The following is a 21,243-nucleotide window of genomic DNA, read 5'->3' as shown; positions in this document are numbered from 1 at the left end:
ACGTTCTGTTTCAAAAGTTTCCTGTAATCTTTCTTTCTACCAAAGAGTTCTAATTTTTTGTCTTAATCTGAAAAGCAAAATCTTGGGAGACTTATACGTTAACTGGTTGCTCATAATTTAATACCTGGCATTGCAGTAAATCAAAAACACAAGCAAATCTTAGCATGAAAGTCTTATCCTGGAAAGTTTTGAAACAGAAGTTTGAGTCCACTAACTTGTTTTCCCATCACGTACTAATCCTCACCCTTTGACTGATAAACCGGCTTGTTTCCAGCAGTGTTCATGCAGCTTTGTGATGGCAGAATGTAGCGGAGCCTTGCATGTGTGTGTTGTGACTCTCATCATTCCAGATGTGCTAGGAGCTTCTCATGCTGAACTTTCTACATGTGTGATCCATGGAATATCCATGTTTGATCCAGATTTGATCCATACATTGTGATCGAAATGTGATCTAAATGTGATCCATGCATTATGTAACTGTGTGATGCTTGCAAGATCCATGTTCGATCTACATATGATCCATCACTGTGTGATCTATATAATCATGTCCAAATGTGATTCTGTGTGATCTACACTTGATCCATGGTTTGTAGATCCATGTGTGATCTATATGTGATCCAAATGTGTGATCTTGCCACCTTGTAGAATGTAGAACAACTTTTCATGTAACTTGTGTGCTTATGTGGGTATGAAAAGGGACACAGAATATACCTGTCACTTGAATTTTTTAAATTTTATTAAAATGTCATTTGCTAAAGAAGCAGTTCATATCTTGACCAAGTTGAATTCTTTACGAAGAAAAACATGATTTCTCTGTATAGAGATTGATTCTATTTTCATGTGAAATATTTGGAGGCCTGGCGAACGCCATCTCATACTAGCTAAAAAGGCAGCAGAATCTTCAGGTTGTTGAAGGCGGCTGCCTCAAATCGAAAGAAGGAGAAACATTTCTGTGTCCCTTCTCTCCCCCTTACAAACATGCATGTGTGTCGTTTGTTGCTTGCGTGTGCTCATGACCTTGCACGTTCTTTGCACGTTGCCATGGCAATAGGGCGAGCAGTGTGCGCAGGAGCTCGGTCACACGTCCAAGACTGTCGGCGCTTCCATGGCTCAGCTACTAACCGCAGCCGCACAGGTAACATACAGGGCAGAGGGCATAGGGCAGGGGTCAGGTCAAAGGGTAGGGGTCAGGTCATACACAGGGAGGGTCATTTTAAATGGTAGTAAATAAAGAAAAACTATAAAAAGCCTATAAAATTTTGAACTTTTTTATGACTCACTCAAAAAAAGTCAGCCTCGGTTCTTTAGCCACAAAAAAAACAACCATGAAAGAAGGGGTAACATTGTAAAGGGTAGTTAACAAGCTTTTAAATGATGTATGATACAGCACAATTAATGAGTAACAATACAGATAAGATTGGCATGATTGATATTTTTTTATAAGCTTAGAAAACTATCCAAAGAAAAGTAAATTGCCTGCATGAGATAGGTTATGATTGTTCATGTTTGAACAACAAACTTGACATTTGAAAACAAATTTTGATCCTTTTCTGTATCTTTCCAGGGCAACGAGAACTACACGGGCCTGGCAGCGAGAGACACAGCCAACGCTCTCCGCACACTGACCGGTGCTGTACGGGGGGTGGCAGCAGCTACCTCCGACAGACAGGTAATACTATAGTAGTCAGCAGTGTGATGGCAGTTGGCAGCCCTGTCTGCACTTCATGTACACCTCAGCAGAGCATACTGCACCTGCGTGAAATCCGTAATGTATTGTGCATAGCACTTCAGCAGAACGTCTCATATGAGGTCGTATTTGTGTATAAAAGGTTAACATCCCGTCTGTAGTTTCCAAATGTTGTGTCTGAAAAGATATCGTCTGCAACAGGAAAAATTGTGATGCAACTTTGACCAAACATCCAACAGAAACCGTGAAAAATCAGGGTTTTGCGCAGGTACAGTATGTTCTGCCGACGTGTCTGTTGTGTTTAGGTTTAGAGTCGTTAGTGACGCATCGTTACCTGATCCAGTTTAACAAGCAGTCAGCAAAGGTCACGCGTGAAGGTCACACATGATGCTGCCATGAGTCACGAGCGACCCTCGACCTACAGCTTAACCCCTGACCTTAGTCTTAATGTCACTGTTGTAACATTTAAGAACAAAACAACAACAAAAAACATAAGAGAACTGGATTCAACTAGCTGTTTTTCCGTTAAACTTAAAAGTTATAGTCAGTCACGCATGTGAGTACTGAGAAGCTGAGAATTAACTAATTATTGAGAACTAATTAACTTAAGAGTGACAGTGATTAACGACGCGATACAAACCCTGTAATTAGTGTAAACGGTTTGCCCCCTCCGGCTTCAGACATCCTCCTTTCTGGGAAAAGTTTTCCTTCAGGGGACAATTGGGACGATAAGATCTATGTCTGGTCATACCATCTCAAACGGGGAGTTCTACACAAGACGAATTTAATTTCATTTTTACTGTTTTAATCTTGTAGAAGCTGAAACCTTTTTCTTGTATTTTGTAAAGGTTTTTGGTTAGTATGAAAAGAAGGAGATAAAAAATAGTGCATGTAGTTTACTAAAAAAAATTAGCTAACCCTGCCACCCCTGTTTATGGTGCAGTCCACTGGCCAGATATGCTGTACTGTAGTGTCAGATGGAAGAGTCCATCCGGTTATGGGGAGGAAAACATATTTTTACCTACTCTGTGCAAAAGCCAAACCTAACAATTTGTGAACCAGCACATATTGTCAACATTGTAAGGACACTTCTGTATATTTTTTTGTACAAAATTGGTTATTTTTAGGCAGAAAAATACACTTTTTTCATTTTTTTTTCTCCAGGCGCAGGACCACCTGATTGACACTGCCCGCGATGTAATGGACAAGTCCGTGAACCTGATAGAGGAAGCAAAGAAGGCCGTGAACGATCCAAACAACCCCGACAACCAGCAACGTCTGGCGCAGGTTTGTAACTCAGCAACCGCCTGGAAGAACCAACGTGAAGTCCTCTAAAACACTAACTTTGGTTTTATTCTCTTGTAGGGCTCAAAGTTGTTGTTTTTTTTGTGTGTGTGTAAGCATGTAACGATAAATTTTATCCAGGTAAGGTAAGGGTAGGTTTGATTTATGTTCTCAGGACAATGTAGTACAACAACTGATCAGAACAACCACTCCAATATCTGTACATGAAGTCTGGTCCCACCCTGAATCTGTAAATGTGTATCAATCATCTTGTCTAGTCCCAAAATTCAGATTTTTTAGAAGTACATTTGAGCCAAGGTAGGTTTGGATTTGCGGTTGCTTATTTTCTCTAAAAGCTTGTTTGTAAAAAAGACAATTCTCTTTGAAGACTCTCTCAGACTGCATTGAAGCTGTCCTAATTCTGTTGTTTGTTTGATCAAGACTCCTAAACACTTAGTCAGTCTTGTCTGTAGTTTTGAGCAAGGTATGTGCGAGTGGCTGTCGGAAACAATGCCTTACAATAATTTATTTTCCAACGCTGACAGAACAAACCCTCTGGCAAATTCTTAACAAGCTCGCAATAGTCATAGACTAGTCTTTTCACAATCAGCTCAGTATACAGTAAATATCTTAGTTCTAAAAGGGTTAAAAAAAGGGTTAAATCCAACTATGTAGTTTGACTACAGTTTGGTCTAGAGTCGAAGGAAGACATATTCAGGTACAGGTGAGTCAATTGTTGTTTGGAAACAAGAGTTTTCCGCCGTCTGGCCCAGAAAAGTGGACAGTTGTCACCTAAGGGCTCCGGACATGTGTGAGGTCATGTAAGTTATGTCAGCTAATTTGGTCACAAGGACTTCTAATTTAGTAGTGAAAGTGGGACAGCCTCGTTAATTAGAAAGTGAAAGGATTGTGTGTGATTTGTTGTGTCAGGTTTAGTGTTTTCAAATCACTTTCACACAGGTGTGAAACACTTGTATTGTCCACTCAATTGTTGTTTATTTGTGTGATTTGTTTGGCTAAACAAAACTGGTTCTATCTCCAGTATTTGACTGAATAGAGGAGAAAATTTACCCTAAAAATACTGGAAAAAATTGTGGTTTGACCTGACTGGGGCCCTGTTCAGCGTGAAACACTGTGTTTAACTTTAAGGACAATCGGAGCAAAGTTGTTTGGTGACATTCCACGGGCAATAGGGCGTAATTTTGTTTAAACTACGACTGTAACCTTTTTGTGTGTTTATAGTTGTCTGTTCAAAAGCAAGAAGAACACTCGGGGGACTGGTAAAATCTGGTCTATGTGGACAGGTGGTCACTATAGACAGGGTTTTTAATGCTTGTGTAGAGGAGAAAAATATTTTAGGGCCCAACAAATAAAAAGTAGTCAGTGGTCTTACGTCACTTCTACATAAGGAGGCAGTCACTTCTACATAAGTTGTTCATTTTTGAGAGAGAAAATCTTAATACCAGCCAATCAAATATGACTCAGGTTTTTAAACTATTTTGATAATATACAGAAACATTAAAAAGTTAACATAAGAAAAAGTGCAGTGGCTGAAACTATGATAAAATTTAAAAATACAACTTTCAGCAATTTGTGTTCTCTCAAATAAGTTGGATAAAAAGATTCCTGTTTTAAAATCAGGATCACAACGAAAAATCATGATTTTTAGTTTCTAACTCATAAATGATTCAGTGAGGAGGGGGGCAGACATCACAAGGTCACGGTGCCCCAAGGTCGGGTTCTGAAATAGACCCATGTTGTTCCCCTGGGACTGATTTTTGGCTCTGCAGAATCAAATATTGATGAGGACATGCGTAAAATTGCAGATAAGAGAGTCCCAGGAAAATACGCCGTTAGCATAATGGCCATTCATCGTGTTGGTCGGCTCCCGATCTAGATGGGACCAAAGAATTCATTTTACATGAAAACTACCAAAAAATGTTAGTTCTAGACATTTAGTCCTTACAAGGCCAACAGATCCTAGGTTCAAGTAAGTCTGGTAAGTAGTTTTTTGCAGGAAAAAGACTGATATTGGGCAAAATTTTTATTAGATTGGATACTTAGGATTTTTGTCATGCTGGATAGCATTTTTTTGTGCCTATATAGCATTCTCACTGAGTTTTCAGCAATGCCCAAAGAAATCTGGGTTAAGATGCAGAGAATTTTTGACAGTTTTCTGACAGATTTTCTTTTCTTGCCAGGTTGCTAAGGCAGTGTCCCATGCGCTGAAAAATTTAGGCAAAAATTCCTTTGCCAACTGATGAAGTATATTTTTCTCCAAATTTTCAACAACACCAGTCCTGAAGAAATGTGGACTATTACTAAAATGTAGAGAAATTTTTGACATCGAAGAAATCTGGACTTACATGTTGAGAATTTTTTGACAGTTTTTCTGACATATTTTCTTCTCTCCCCAGGTTGCTAAAGCTGTATCCCACGCGCTGAACAACTGTGTGAACTGCCTACCAGGCCAGCGTGACGTGGACTTTGCAATCCGGAACATCGGGGAGGCCAGTAAGGCACTGCTGTCAGGACAGGTAGGGCTGGGTTCAGAGTCAAACAGAAAAACAAACGAAAATAGAAAATATTGTAGTTTTTAGTCACAGTAGACACCAAAGATGCCTGATTTTTGACTGCAACAATTTAAAGTTAGTGTGACCTGAAATCAAAATGAAAGAAAAATGAATGGAAATTTTTAAAACTTTTGGTTGTATCTTCAATAGATGTTTCTAACTTTTAAGTTTGGAAAAAAATTCAAGTCAATGAATAGAAAGAATTGTCAGTGTTAAGTTGGATGTTACTATAAATCAGCTCTAAAATGAAGCATAATGAAAGATTACATATATCAGAAACAAAAATTGTTTCTTCTTAAATCAGGCATCTGATGGTATGTTCTTATAGTTAGACATGAGCTGCTTCTTAGTTCATAGTCTGTTTAGAATTTAGAGGAAAAATCGTTACAAGAAAAATGTATCAAAATCTCTATCCCATCCAAATTGCTACATTTTCTCCAAAACATTGTGGCTATGTTTCACAGTAATTTTACTGTAGGTTGTACCTCCTTCATCTGATTCTTTCTCTTCCACTCTTTCCAAATTTCTTTGTGCACATTTTTTTCTGTACTTATTTTAATGCTTTACAGGTAGGTGATTCCTCTTTTTATTTTGATTTGTGTATACTATAATTCACAGACACCATTGAATACAATCATTCCAACCTGTTCTTTCTAGATCTATTCATCATAATCTGTTCTATTACCATCCCTTTAAAGAAAACTGTATTTTTTTAAATTTCCACATAAAACCTTTGCTTGATCATCTTCACCACCTAAGCAGCTTCTATGTTATAATTTCCACCAGTATTGCCAGTAACAATTAAGATTTTCAAGCCAATGCTGGCAGTGTATAGCATAGTATAGTGTGCCATATTGCTTAATATCACTTGCACATATTAATTCTTTTTTCATTGCCATGCATTTATTGTAACAGTCATAGAAAGTGCTCTAGAAAAAGATGTACTTGTAGGCTAATACATTTGCTTTGAAAAAGTCAACATGCTTAGATATAACATACATGTCATCATGCTTGTGCAATATACATTATAGTCTATAATTTAATTACATGTAGTATCATTTAACTGCAACATAATTTTCTCATTTGCTATTTACGAGTTCCATTTTTCAGTCATTCTACCATCTATGTCTGGGTTTGTATCAAACAAACAAATAAACAGTTTTATCAATGTCTGAATTTTTATTAAAAGCATAAAGGTCACTTTTCTATGTTCAGCCTTTTCTACTTTTCTAGCAACTCAAACAAAGCCACCATTACTATTTTAAGTGATTCTGAAACATTTTTGATGGTGAAGAGAAAGTTGAAAACTTAGTGGTTCATTTCAAATCCATTCCCGTCGTTACTTGTTCTTCAACAGTGCTTTAAAAATTCAGAAAACATTAAGAATTCTTCATGTTTTTTACAAACCCAGACCAGTGTTTTGCAGTGCATTCCTTTCTGCTTTCTGTGCCCCTGTTCTTTTCCACAGTCTCCAAAAGCTCCAAACATCCAAGCTAGAAGTACAGATGAGTACCGAAACTTGGTTAAACATTCAGAGACATGAAACCCAGACCAGGTATTGTGATCGGAAAACAGTATATGTGGGTTGGAAAAGTGAAGCCCAGAGTTGCCTTGCCATGTCCCAAACTGTTGTTTGTACTGTTGTGGTTTTGTGTGTGTTTTGGTATCATTATATTGTTGTGTTGGACTCAACTGATGTTGCTGGATCCAGTGGACAGGTTCAACTAAGGACAAGAGAGGTTTAGCATTTAAATGATTGACAAGCACTTGTTTTGGCTACAAAAGATCTATTTTTAGATTCTGCCTTCTGGAAAAAGAGCAACAAAGAGAGGAAGGCAGTACATTGTAGTTTGTCTTGCTGAAACTGAAAATGGGCAAAATTCCTGCATTTTTAGAGCCTTGCCTAAACCAGGACTTCTAATATACACTGTTTTTGTTTCAATCCTTGACGTTACAGCAAAAACAACAACAAAAGGGAAAAAGATTTTCATAGAAATATGGGCCAAAGTCCTGTATTTTTAACATTACCTTGTCCTAAAACAGAAAACTTCATTCTAAAAAGTAACAACAAAAAGAAATTTGGGCAAAATTCCTGTGTGTTTTATTATTACCTTGTCCCAAAACAGAAAGTTTCATTTCTTAAAATTTACAACAAAAAGAAAACAGGCTGAAAGGAAAAATAGCAATTTTTGGATCTACCCTTCTCTTGTCCTTAACTGAACCCCGTCCAGCAGGTAAGACGATGACTAATCCGTGTGTGGTGTTAGTGCGGGGTGTCGGGTGTGGTGGTGTATTGCCGTGGTGACAGTAACTGTGGTGACGGTGGCGGGCCAGTGGTTTCCATGACAACCGCTCCAACCCTGTAATCTGATATCACACAGGCTCTTCCGAACGTTGACTTGACCCAATATTACGTCAGCGGGGCGGCGACCTCCGAACTTCAACCTTACGACCTGCGACCTTACGGGTCACCACCGCAAGGCGGCGCGGAGGGATATACCATTTCGTCCACGTGGGAGGGGCAGGGGTACCCGCCGGAGGGACAAGCAGCCATGTACCAAAACGGAGTTCCAGGAATGTACAGCCTTCCAGGAATGCCATACGGGGGGCAGTATGGAGTGCCGGCTATGTATGGTGGCCAACAAGTCATTCTGCTCAACGGAGGAGCGCAAGGATTCATGACAGAGGGAGATCGTTCGATGAATTACGGTGTACAGAGATCTTTTGTGGAAGAAATGAAGCCAGAAGGTGATCGTGGTGCAGCGATGAGCTACAGCTACAGTTACGGCGGCGTACAAAACACCGGTACACTCGGAAAACCGTTTGTGGAAGAGCTTAAACCGCAGGAGCTAGGAGTAGACACGACGTCTACAACGTTCACAACTTCCATCACGTCAGGCAGCAGCCAGTACGATGCAATGTCCGTCAACAGCACAGACATCGACTGGAATGAAGTCGACTTCGACCAGACGGTTTACAACTACGGTATCGAGCAAGGAAAAGCCGGGCAGGCGGTGGTAAACCTATCCGCGCTGCGGCAGGAACGTAAACGCAAACAGGAGGTACAGTTCGTCGAGCGTGAGGTCGAAGTCGAGTACGTGGAGGAGGAGAAACATGTGTTAAACTACGGAATCGACAAGACGGCAACTGGGAAGGCCATCATCAACCTGGACAGTCTCAAGCCGTCGCCGAAGAAGAAAGTGAAACGGAAGAAAGCGAAAGTGGAGGAAGAGGAGAAGGAGGAAGTGATCGAGTGGGACGATTCGGATGTGGAAACCGTGGCGACGGTCCAGTCGATAACCGACGAACGCCCGGACGAACGATTTGATGACGAAAAGCGACGTATAAGGATGCAGATGGAACAACCGATTGTGAAGCGCCGCACCTACCACATCGACGAAACCGATGAAGATATCCACGTGGACGACTCCACCCCCGTCTTTGAGGCATTTTTCCGCTACATCGGACACGGGGAGCCCTACCCAGAGAAACCGAAACCCAAAGAGGAGGTGGAATTCCCCCACTGCGATTTCACCATGCCCGAGCGACTCGACTACTCGGAAGGTCTGACCAACATAGAGGAAAGGAAAATACGACCGGAGGAACGTAACCTGGATTTCGAAGCCTTCTTCCGACACTACATGGAAGAAGCGCGAAAGCGGATGGAAACACCAACCATTACACGTGAGTGGATTAAAGTCCCAGATGATCATGACGTCCCCAAGGATACCGTCAAGCCGAATTTCGACGCTTTTTTCCGCAACTACCCAGATATGGAGCCAACCGCGCAGGTTAAGGAAGAGAAAACAGAGAAGGTTGAGATTCTGAGTTTCGAGTCTGAAGAAGAAGTGAGGGTGCGATCGTCGGAAGAAATCGTACGCGGGAAAGTGGAAGAAAAGCCGCAGGATCGCAACTATGTCTGGCCCAACTACGACGAATTCTTCCGCAGCTATCCCTCCATGGTGAAAGGCCGCGAATTCGGGATCCAGTGCAACGTAAAGGAAGAAATCGACGGACCGAGGGCAAGAAAGATCGGCGTTCTGCAGCGGTACCGCCGTCTGGTTCGCGTGGCGGCGATGAGATACAACCAGGCTCTGGCAGCAAAGATAAAAGTCGCGAAAATCTCCAAGGAGTTTCACCTCTCGGCTACGAAGCTGGTTGTCTCGGTTCTCTCAGTGTTTGATAAGATTGAGTTTGGAGGAAGGAAGATGTCTGCTGAGGGACTCACCATCTTTAAGCAAGATGTAACGTCTTGGGTTTGGTTAACTCTTGTGTGTCCAGAGCTCAGAATTGGCTTGAAAAGACCTCAGTGTTGAATAAATCATTGAATGAACGTTTTTGCCACATTTGGCTATGTAAAGGTCACAAGAAAACATTACAAATCTTGCTCAATAAAAGGCACATGTACATTAGGGATGCAAATGTTTTGGAAATAATAGATTGAGAAACACAAATAAGGGAGACATGATCTCTCGTCAAATTTTAGAAATTAGTTCTGATTGGATCTGATTAAGAAAAAAAACACATTGCAATATGAAGAAGTGTAGTACAGAAACTGTAAATTACCATACTCTAATGATACTAAGCATGCAAATCCAAAGGAGATAAAACAATCCCGTCTCCATTTACAAGTTAAAATCAACACAAAAAATCAGAAAATTTGGTACAAGAAGGAATAAATCCAGAGAGGATAGAATTACTTGAAGCCAAAAATTCTAAAAATGGAGAGAAATGTTTTGGACAAGATTCCAGTCGTTGGATTGACTTCCATATGGAAAATGAGGAATTCCAGTTGTTAACATGGCATTCGTGATGGAAAAGTTGTTGCTCTAAAATAGTAGAGAAAGCAGATGAAGTTTTGTCATGGCACTTGAAAGAAAGAAGCTGGAAGTTCAAAAAGGAGGAGGCAAAAGATTCCAATGGATTTTGGATGAAGATTCTGTATGGAAACCTTCAGATGGATGGAATTAATGCACTGACTTAAAAATTGATCTATAAGAGCAGAAACCTTGGGATGGTTTCTGAAGGAAAGGAATTTGTCTTCAACAAACTTAAGACTATGGAACCCATTGATCCAACTTTTCCGGGACTGAAAACTTCCTAGATTCTTGAATCATTCAATGATGGAGTTTCTATGATGAATCCTTATCTCACAAGCCATGTCAGGTTCAAAGAATTGTGATATATTTGATTCAAAAGACAACTAGCACTGGCAATCTAGTCTTACAAGACATCTAGCAATGAAGCATCAGCACTTGTGCACAATGCACAAACAATGAAGGACAATTCTGAGCTCTGGACTGAACTCTCTAGAGGTGGCAACGCTGGTGGTGGTTTCTATCAGCCTACTGTAGATGCCTTAGAACCCCTGCCCCCCTCCCCACCTGACCCCTGACCTTGCTCAGTAAATGCACCGCTTTAACCTCTAACACAGCCATGGAATTGGGGTGACCTTGAATATTAAGACTTCTCCAATTTCTCTAGAAAGGAATTTCAGAAGTCTTTTATTACAATTTCCTTCCAGGTCCCTTATAAGAAAGTGTTTTGGTAGTAGAAAGTTTTTGTTTGTTAGTGTTTTGATTTTTTGTTGTTGCCGTGGTTTTTGTTTGTTTGTTTGTGACTTGGGAAGGCAATCTTGGGCAAGCACTGTTCCCCAACACCACCATTAAGACCTTGAAAAAAAAGACTATTATGGTCTGCCCCATTCATGTATGCATCAGTTCACAGGTGTGACAACACCTGGTGACCTTGAAAATGTCACGCACAACTGACTCATCCTCTGTACTCCGCCAGAGGCTATTTTAGGGGTGTAACAGATAAATACCTCTCATATCTTTTGTTGGCTCGTAACCAGAGAACATGAGTCATGGAAAACCTAGTCATACCCTCTGTGTCATTTTCAGGGTTTAGTCATGTTTTCCACCAAGAATTTAGACTCACAGTTGACCGAATTTCGACTTTTCAACTATAAAATTCCTGGCTGATTCATCTGCCATTCTGTATATTGACTCGTTCAGCTTTTTCTGCAGTAGAAAAAGAACTTGACCTTCATGTACATGTAGTTGACCTCTAACTTCATTTTAGAACACCATCATGGCAGCTTCTTGTCATAGTTGTAGTTTTCATGCCATTTCTAGATGTTTGCAGATTCTAGATGATTGTAGATTTCATGCCATTTTCTTTCTTTTCCTAATCTTTTCTTCCCTTTCTCCCAACAGCAGATTTTATATGTAATGTTATTTGTGATAAAACTCAGTGGTTGATGCCAGTGTTCATGCTGTAAAGAGCCCCCTGTAGGCCAAATGTGGTACTGCAGATGTGGGTCTGGAGCGCCTACAGTACACGTGTAGTCAAACTGCAAATGTCAAAAATTTCCAGAGGCTGAAAGGAAGCAATTTGGAAAATGTAGATTTTGCAGTATCTATATTCTGTTGAACACCTTTTCTTCTAAGCTCCTGAATCAAAATTCATATTCCCCAAAATGTCTATAACTCTTCGAAATGATAAGGCCTTTCAAAAGAACATGTTACAAAATTCTCATACTACTATTGACTATCTTTTTGACAAACCAACCAAGAGTTCAGTAAGACTGGCATCTCCCACTGTCTAACCCTTCTCGTCCCCATCTGTTGCTAAGCAAACCTTGCTATCATGATCATCTTCATCCTTCCTCCTCTTGCTCATCCGCAGCTCCAGAAAGGCGATGTCAGTTTCAGTAAGACTGGCATCTCCCACTATCTAACCCTTCATCCTCAACTCTTCTTTATCCCCATCTGTTGCTTAGCGACCCCTCTCATCACCCTATTCTCTTCATCCACAGCTCCAAGAGGGCAATATCAGTTTCCCATCTAACCATCCTTCACCCAGCCTCATCTGTTGCTATGCAACCCCTCTCATCAACCTATTCTCCTCATCTGCAGAAAGGCGATGTCAGTTTCCCATCTAACCCTCCCTCACGCAGCCTTCACAGCCTCATCTGTTGCTAAGTAACCCTATTCTCCTCCTCCGCAGCTCCAGAAGGGCGATGTCAGTTTCCAGGAGGTTCAGACGATGCTCAGTACGGCTGCGCAGGAGCTCAACATGGCGTCCAGCGAACTGGTCGTGGCCTCAAAGGGAACTCACGAGCAACTGGCCCAGGCCTCCGGCAAGTTCAGTAAGGACTTCAGCTTGCTACTGGAGGCTGGGATGCAGATGGCAGCACAGACTTCGGTATGTAGTACTGTAGTAGCTGGTGTACTGTAGTAGCACTGTAGTAGTAGCAGTAGTAGTGAAGTAGTAATCTCGAAATTTCAGCAAGGACTTCAGCCTGCTACTGGAGGCTGGCATGCAGATGGCAGCACAGACCTCGGTACGTAGTACTGTAGTAGTAGATGTAGTAGCTGTAGTACAGTAGTAGTAGTAGTAGTAGTAGTTAGTAGTAATAGTAGCAGGCCTCGGGCAAGTTCAGCAAGGACTTCAGCCTGTTACTGGAGGCTGGCATGCAGCACAGACCTCGGTATGTCTTACAGAAGCAATTACTTTCTATCAGGCAACTTGTACATGTAGGATCTCTAAAGAGCTTCAAGATACTGCTAAGTCATTTTCAAAATTTCTCCAGCAGCCACTGTATAGTTTTTCAATGCTGAGAAGTAATAATGTCAGCTAAGAGAGTTTGAAAAAGAGTACAGACATGCCTCAATGTGCAATCTTATTAGTCAAGACTCCAGGAAGAGTAGTGTGAATGCTACTAATGCCAAACCAACCAAAGCAGACTTCTTTCCAGCTGTACTTTTGTTTTCATTGTCTAAATTGCAAGAACAAACTCACTGTTGATTCATCTGCTGACTTCTCTTGTTCCCAGGATGAGGAACAGCAGTCCTTGATGGTGAGTAACCTGAAGAGTATCTCCATGTCATCTATTAACCTGTTCTTTCCTTCCTTTGTTCCTTAGGATGAAGAACAGCAGTCCTTGATGGTGAGTAACCTGAAGAGTATCTCCATGTCATCTGTTAACCTGTTCTTTCCTTCCTTTGTTCCTTAGGATGAAGAGCAGCAGTCCTTGATGGTCAGTAACCTGAAGAGTATCTCCTGTCATCTATTAACCTGTTCTTTCCTTCCCTCTATCCCAGGATGAAGAACAGCAGTCCTTGATGGTGAGTAACCTGAAGAGTATCTCCTGTCATCTATTAACCTGTTCTTTCCTTCCCTCTATCCCAGGATGAAGAGCAGCAGTCTTTGATGGTCAGTAACCTGAAGTGTATCTCCTGTCATCTGTTAACCTGCTCTTTCCTTCCCTTGTTCCCAGGATGAAGAACAGCAGTCCTTGATGGTCAGTAACTTGAAGAGCATCTCCTGTCATCTATTAACCTGTTCTTTCCTTCCCTCTATCCCAGGATGAAGAGCAGCAGTCCTTGATGGTCAGTAACCTGAAGAGCATCTCCTGTCATCTATTAACCTGTTCTTTCCTTCCTTTGTTCCTTAGGATGAAGAACAGCAGTCCTTGATGGTGAGTAACCTGAAGAGTATCTCCTGTCATCTATTAACCTGTTCTTTCCTTCCTTTGTTCCTTAGGATGAGGAGCAGCAGTCTTTGATGGTGAGTAACCTGAAGAGTATCTCCATGTCATCCTCCAAACTCCTGCTGGCTGCCAAGTCTCTCTCAGCTGATCCCAACGCTCCCAACGCCAAGAACCAACTCGCTTCAGCTGCAAGGTGAGATGTCTTTAACTTAAGTCACACTGTCTAACAAATCAGTAATCTACTTTTCAAAGTCCTCCGCACTGACACTGACAACACTTTGAAATTGCTCAAACTGTGTCTTTCCTTGGCCTTTTGGCCATCTCTGTTTATAGTCATCTAGTCAAGTTACATTTTCCGTCAGAGTTTCTTTTCGAAAACCTACCAAACTGATTAAAGACTTTAATTTGGTACTTTGATATTGGTATATGGTATTTTGATACTGGACATCAAACTACGTCTTTCTACATTTTTGTCAAACTGTTTAAAATAAATAAAAGAGGAAGCATTCTAAAGCCAAGATGCTGATTTGTGTATTTATCTTTTGTATAATTTGCATTTATTGGCAATGATCATGGCTCATGTCTTACTAGTTACCTGTACCAGCTTTTGTTAAGTTGTTTACTAGATTGTTTATGTTTACTTGTTTGTTTCCCAGGTCGGTGACTGACAGCATTAACCAGCTGATCAACATCTGTATGCAGACAGCTCCGGGGCAGAAGGAGTGTGACAACGCCTTAAGGAACATTGAGGTAAGGAAGTCAAAACTAACATCTTAAGGTTTAGAGAAGATTCCTGAAGAAGGTGCCCTTTCTCTGGTCTGACTTCCTTTTTACATGCCTCCATCTTTAAGGATGGTAATGTCTTGAAGACAGACAAATTTATATTCTTAAGATTCAGAGAAAATACCTGAAGAAGGTACCTTTTTTCTTCCGTCTTCTTGGCCTCCTTTTTACATGTCTTCAAATTTCTTGAAGGAAGACGAAGCTACCATCTTGAAATGTGCCTTTTTCTTCAGATCTAAGTTTTCCATTCCAGCCTTGTTTTTTACAGTCTTATTTTCCTGTCTTGTACTTGTAGTATGACTTGGTTTGCCTTTCTTGTCTTTCTTGTCCCTTTACTTACTCCTTAACTCACACCTTAGCCGTCTGAAGATGTACCTGAGACAGGTGAAACACCTGAAGACACAGAAGAAAAGACAGAAGAAACTGCAGCTGTACTTACATTTTCATGCTTTGCTCAATCTTTTGTGTTTTCCACAAATATTTTTTGTTTCACGTAAAAGCCATTAAAAAAAATTATCATTAGTTCATATTCATTTGCTTTTGTGCAATTCATTAACATTCTAACACTGAAACATATGATTTAGTTTAGTTTTAACATTGCTTTAACTCTTTTGTGTTGCTTTGCTTGTTTTTGTTTTCTGTTTTGCTTATTTCAGCTGGCTTCTTTTCTTCGTTGTCCCTTTCTCCCTCTCACTCAATCCTAGACTTCTACAGAAACTGTCAAGACGGAGAAAACTTCAGAAGAGCAGATCACGGAAACTACTGTACTTAAAGTCTTAGCGACAATCTTAATTTAAAAGTCTTTCTCAAGAAGTCTTCACTACAAGACTTTTTTCTCCATGAGCATTTTTCGCTCTCATGTCTTTGACTTATTTTCTCTTCATCTTTGAGTAACTAATACTAACTCTTTTCTTCTCATCTCATTCTTAGTGCTTAGACTAATTTTTTTTTAGTATTGACTTTTTTTGCATCTTTCTTCTGTACTATTTTTGAGTCTTTTCTTTCTTCTCTCTCTCTCTCCTCTCCATCTCTCTCTCTCCATCTCTCTCTCCATCCCTCCTTCAATCCTCATCACCAGACGGTGACAGAGATCACGGAGGTCCATTCCTCCTCCTCCTCCTCAGCTGTGGTTTCCACGGAGACGAGGAAAGTCTCGGAGTTGAAGAAGGACATGGAGATGCACATCGTCCTGCCCCATCCTGACATCATCACTAAGAGTGTGGAAGTCTACATCTCACACTTCAACAGCCAGACTAGGGTCAACACATGCTCCCTTTCTTTCTTTCAAACTCTCTCTTTTTATTTTTTCTGTATTCTCATCATTTTTTCTGTCTGTCAGTTCTCTCTTTCACTTAATATGCTAGCAACAAACGGTTATTTCAATATTGAAGGGACAGGAAATCTATTAGCTGTCCTACATGTATCCCGTTTTGTCTCTACATGTATATGGCTTTTCAAAATCCCCAACACTGACTGGAAAATTGATATGTTTTTCCTTCTTTTGACCATGCCTGTTTCTAGTATTGCTTGAGGAATGCTCTTTGGTATTTCAATGATGGGAACCTTGGTATTTCAATGACAAGAAGTCTACTTTTCCCATCATAATTTGTTCTCAAAAACCCACCAAACTGACTTGATACTTGTGATATCTTGATATTGAATATTAAACTGTATCTTTCTGCATTTGTGCCAGATTTGATAGGAATGTTTGTGTATGAACATGCTTGTGGAATTTTACCTTTTCAGTCAGATCTTGTGCAAGGCATGTAATGGTGTTTTATCAATTTGTCTATCAATCTATTGGATGATATGTATTGTTGACTTCCAATGTCGCATACTTGCTTCATGATTGAAAAATGTCTTGCCCTACCCATAGCATGGAAATGGGACAGTCCACCATAAGTGTCCTCCATGTAATCTGGCTGCTACCATTGCAGCCCCAGGGGTGTGCAGGTTAGTTCTAACAGTGTTTTTGTATTACAGGTAATGCGCAGTATGCTGGACAACCCCATGGAGCCGGTGAACGACCTCACTTACTTCGACTGTCTGGAGACAGTCATGGACAAGTCTAAGGTGGGAGACGGTGTCTTAAGATTTCTTGAAGTCTTGAAGAAGTTTTTTTCTCAGAAACTCTTGTATGCATGACTTGACAGGCTTTAGTAAAGCATTGTTTCTAGAAAGTTTGTTTGCTACGATACATGCATACACCACAGAACATGTTACTACTGATCAAGTACTTGTTAGATGTCTTTAGGTTACATGTCAAACATGCTACATGTATATTGTAATATTATTTTGGAAATTCTTGGAAATGGCTAGGAAAAGATGTGGATGTAATGAATAAGTTTTTATTACATCTAGGTGTTTTTGGTGGATGAGCTCTTGGTTTTTGCATCATTCTGTTTATCCATCCAGAGTACAAAATGTAGTAACGGTTGGATTGTATATGTGTAGGGAAGACTGACAAGCGGAATGACAAAACTTTTAATGGTCAGACACAATAAATTGGTGTACTTGAAGGTCACGAAAACCCAAAATATTCCCATGTCTAAAATCTCTAATTGTTTTTTCTTGCAGACACTGGGCGAGTCGATGAGCTCCATCACCCAGCATGCTAAGAACAGTGAACATGAGGAGTTTGGTTCTGCCGTGACCAGAGCTTCTACTGCAGTCTGTGGGCTCACAGAGGCAGCTGCTCAGGTATGGAGGGTTTCTTCTTAGTAAACTTGCTGTTACAGTAATTTTTCCAAGATTTTTTAGTCTCTGTACTCTTGAAGAAGCCACACAGGCAAAACCAGTCATGTGACAGGCTGAATAAAGTTCTAAACAGGAACTATGCAGCTCCAGATGTCACACAGTGCAAATCTTAATATGCTGATCTCTGACAGTGACAGAATTTTTCTCCATATTTAGGCAGGCTGCGTATCTTGTTGTCATTGCAGACATTAAACAGAAACACTGTCACCCATTACATATCTTATGTTGCCATTCAATAGTGATCAGAATTCTTCCCTATTCCTACAGACTGCCTACCTTGTGGGCATTGCGGACCCTTCAAGCCAGGCCGGGCGCCAAGGACTGGTGGATCAATCGCAGTTTGCCCGGGCAAACCAGGCGATCCAGATGGCGTGTCAGCAGCTTCTGGACCCGACGACGTCTCAGGCTCAGGTACGGGCCGGAAGTTCCAGTACGGTAACAGTAGGTTTCAGTTAATGTTGGTTTTACGCTGCAGCAGAATGGCCGAAAGCTTGCAGCTTTGCAGAAGCTTCGTCACCGCAGCAGCAGAGAAGAGGAGGATATACTGTATAGTAGGCTTGCTTCCCAGCCCTAGTACAGTAACTAGTGTTACTACAGTAGTTTGTTAGTAATAGTGCTTTACTTCCAGTTCTGTAACAGTAAGTTACTCGATTGACGCCAGCAGTTTGCAGCTTTGAAGCTTCGTCACGATCAAAAAGGCTTGCTTAGTAGTTACTACACACTAGGCAACAGTTCTTTTTACAGTTGTCATGTGTTTTCTCTAGTGACTTTTTTTACTGCTATAGCAGCACTCCAGAACTATGCAGTACGTGTAGTTTTACCTAATACTTGGCGTAGTTTTAAGCAGCAGAATGGCCTGGCTTAACTTGCAGCTTTTTGGTACATACATGTATGGAAGAGGATAGTATTTAGAAGAGGAGGCCAGGCTTTAGTTCTGTTCAAAAAATTATTGTAGTCTCAGTTTTTCTACCTATTTTAATAGCTGACCAGTTCATTAACTGTTACTGTACAGTAGCTTTCAATGGACTAGTGTATTCTAAGCCTGGCTTTGTGTTGTGACAAAATATTAACTGTACAACATATTATACAGTTTCATTAATATTATGGTTTGAAAACGGAAGATACTAAACACTAAGTAATGAAAGGTTTGTGTACAAGGCAACTAAAGTGTTAACCAGGTTTGTATTTAATGTAGTGTACCATTCCTGTACTATGTGTACTTTTCATGTTTGTGCTGGTGGCACCATTTCTCACCACGCTTCTCCATCTCAGCCTCACGTGTGTGTTTGTGTGTTTGTTTGTTTGTGCGTGTGTCCTAACTCTCATCTCATCTCCGCTCTCACTCTTCTCTTGAAACTAGCGCGACCGCACTGTGCCCATCAAGGTAGGTTAGGCCGCATCAACGCTTCGCTTTCCTCTGCACAGGCACTAAATCACGTAAACCCTTCCCATTTTGCACTTTCACAAGGCAAGCCTCCTCTGCACTAGTACAATAAGACAGCCCCAGTCCCTCAGTTAATCCTTATCCTTTCCATTGCCAAATTTTATCTTCTTTCTTTAAAAACTTCACACTTTGTTTTCCACCAGCCCAGTCCTGAATATTCCTCTGCACCAGCCCAACAAAACTTCCTCAACTGTTTTGACTCCAAGACCTCTGATCCCCTGATGCTCAAATTCCTTTCTAGATAATTCTCAGCCTCCAAACCAGATATTTTTCCACAATTTTTCTTCAAATCACAGGTTGCCTCCTTCCCTAACTTGCATACCAATAATCTCACTCTTCTCAACACAGCATAATGCTGCATGGCCCATTCCACTTGCACCATCCTTGCTTCTTTCTAAACTTCCATTGTCTGCATGACTCTCTGAAAAAAATCCTGTTAGAGTTCTAACATAGTTTTAACAATCGTCAGGTAAAAATGTTCTGCCTTCAGGAAAATGTCAGAATAAATTGTTGCATATCAACCATTAACAGAGTACAGGAAGTGTGTCTGTTGTTACACTCTGTAGTTCTGCATAGTAACAGTTGCTATGGGTAACGGTTGCCATGTGTGTGTGTTCTGTAGGTTCTGTCTGCTGCCACGGTGATCGCCAAGCACACCTCCTCGCTCTGCAACATGTGCCGCGTCGCCTCCACCAAGACGTCCAACCCGGTTGCCAAGCGACACTTCGTCCAATCAGCGAAGGAGGTCGCCAACAGCACAGCCAACCTGGTCAAGAGTATAAAGGTGAGGAGGTCAAGGGTGAAAGGGCAAAGTACAAGGGCATTAACTTGACAATGATTCATTTTTGAGGATAACAAAATGGTGCAAAAAGAACTTTTATGTTGTCAGCTTATAATTTGGCTCAGGAATGTTGGTATTTTAGAAAAAAGCCGAAAGTAGAGAAATGTTGAAGGTAGCTAGTTCAGCAAGACCCTCACAACATTGAACTCAAAGACTCTTAAACCTAATCCACTTTGAAACTTCCAGTTTTGTTTCTTCCTGAGGCCAACACCAACTCTGTCCTGCCACTTGCTACATAATGTCATCCAACGCCACATGGTGTCTGTTACCATGGTGACAGACATCTTGATCAGGTCATTGACCTTATGATGTTGGAAAAGAAAAATAAACAGCAAAAACAATGTTTTCCTTTTGTGAAGGCAAGGAGTTACTCAAGTACAAGTAAGTAAGTAGAAGGCAAGGAGCTCTGACTCTATTGAAAGCTCTTTCTATATTGAAAGCTCCTTTACTGCTTGGTAAAGGTAAATCTATTAATTAGTACATGAATCTAACGATGATTGTTTGTTCCCCAGGCTCTAGACGGGAACTTTACCGAGCAGAACCGTCAGCAGGTTGCCGAAGCGAGCAGGCCGCTGATGGAGGCAGTGGAGAACCTGACAACCTTCGCTTCTAATCCTGAGTTTGCCAGCGTGCCTGCACAGATCAGCATAGAGGTAAGGAGCACATAGATGTACATTGTACTCTGTTGTATCCAGAACTGTGCTTTATACAGAATCATGCTCAGGCAAGGTTTTGGATAGTCCACAGATATCCAGAACTGTGCCTCAGGCAGATCTATGTTCTTGGATGCACAGAGACCAGAACTGCACCTGGGGCAAATCTATGTTCTTGGATACATGTACTTACAGAGGATGAGATCTTCTTACACATCATGTAAATAGTCTACAAGAGTACAAGGTTGTTTTGCCTGTAGACAGTCCTCAAACAAAGTATCAAGTATCAAGTATGAACTGCAGAAGCCCAGAAATTTTGGAAATAGTAGAATCATAGGAAGAAAGTTTCAAAAGTATGTTACTACAAGCAAACACCACACTTGTAATGAGTAGATTTACAAACTGAGTGCTGATTGGCTGATTTTTCTCACTTTCCAGGCACGGAAGGCCCAGGAGCCAATCGTGATTGCCGGTAGAACCATCATTGACAGCACTAGCTCCCTGATTACCACAGCCAAGCTTCTGGCAGTGAACCCGAAGGACCCTCCAACATGGCAACTTCTGGCCGGACACTCCAAAACTGTGTCTGACTCCATCAAGAGGCTCATTGCCTCTATCAGGTGAGTGTTGTGATTGGTCAGTTCAAATCACAAGAGGAATGTGATTGGTGCATTTGAATCTAGATAGGGTTTGATTGGTCAGTTCAAATATTTGTTTGCTGGAA

General features: G+C 41.0%; 1 protein-coding gene across 1 annotated transcript in view; it reads left to right on the top strand.

Moving 5' to 3' along the window:
* The window catches only part of LOC109467495 (talin-1-like), a gene marked incomplete at its 3' end in the record, with an annotated part of 133,275 nt that overhangs the window by 92,119 nt on the left and 19,913 nt on the right, over positions 1 to 21,243 (top strand). The window contains exons 28-40 of the mRNA XM_019765507.1: positions 1,052 to 1,135; positions 1,565 to 1,669; positions 2,852 to 2,974; positions 5,389 to 5,508; positions 12,556 to 12,753; positions 14,095 to 14,234; positions 14,698 to 14,791; positions 16,808 to 16,897; positions 17,402 to 17,524; positions 17,849 to 17,992; positions 19,648 to 19,809; positions 20,379 to 20,519; positions 20,958 to 21,139. Of these exons, the coding sequence (XP_019621066.1) occupies positions 1,052 to 1,135; positions 1,565 to 1,669; positions 2,852 to 2,974; positions 5,389 to 5,508; positions 12,556 to 12,753; positions 14,095 to 14,234; positions 14,698 to 14,791; positions 16,808 to 16,897; positions 17,402 to 17,524; positions 17,849 to 17,992; positions 19,648 to 19,809; positions 20,379 to 20,519; positions 20,958 to 21,139 (1,706 nt within the window). The remainder of the gene's footprint in view (positions 1 to 1,051; positions 1,136 to 1,564; positions 1,670 to 2,851; positions 2,975 to 5,388; positions 5,509 to 12,555; positions 12,754 to 14,094; positions 14,235 to 14,697; positions 14,792 to 16,807; positions 16,898 to 17,401; positions 17,525 to 17,848; positions 17,993 to 19,647; positions 19,810 to 20,378; positions 20,520 to 20,957; positions 21,140 to 21,243) is intronic.

Source organism: Branchiostoma belcheri, unplaced genomic scaffold (genome assembly GCF_001625305.1).
Source record: "Branchiostoma belcheri isolate BF01 breed outbred unplaced genomic scaffold, Haploidv18h27 scaffold180, whole genome shotgun sequence".
NCBI classification, from domain to species: domain Eukaryota; kingdom Metazoa; phylum Chordata; class Leptocardii; order Amphioxiformes; family Branchiostomatidae; genus Branchiostoma; species Branchiostoma belcheri.
Note: the sequence above shows the minus strand (reverse complement) of the source record. Positions and strands in the feature narration are given on the sequence as shown.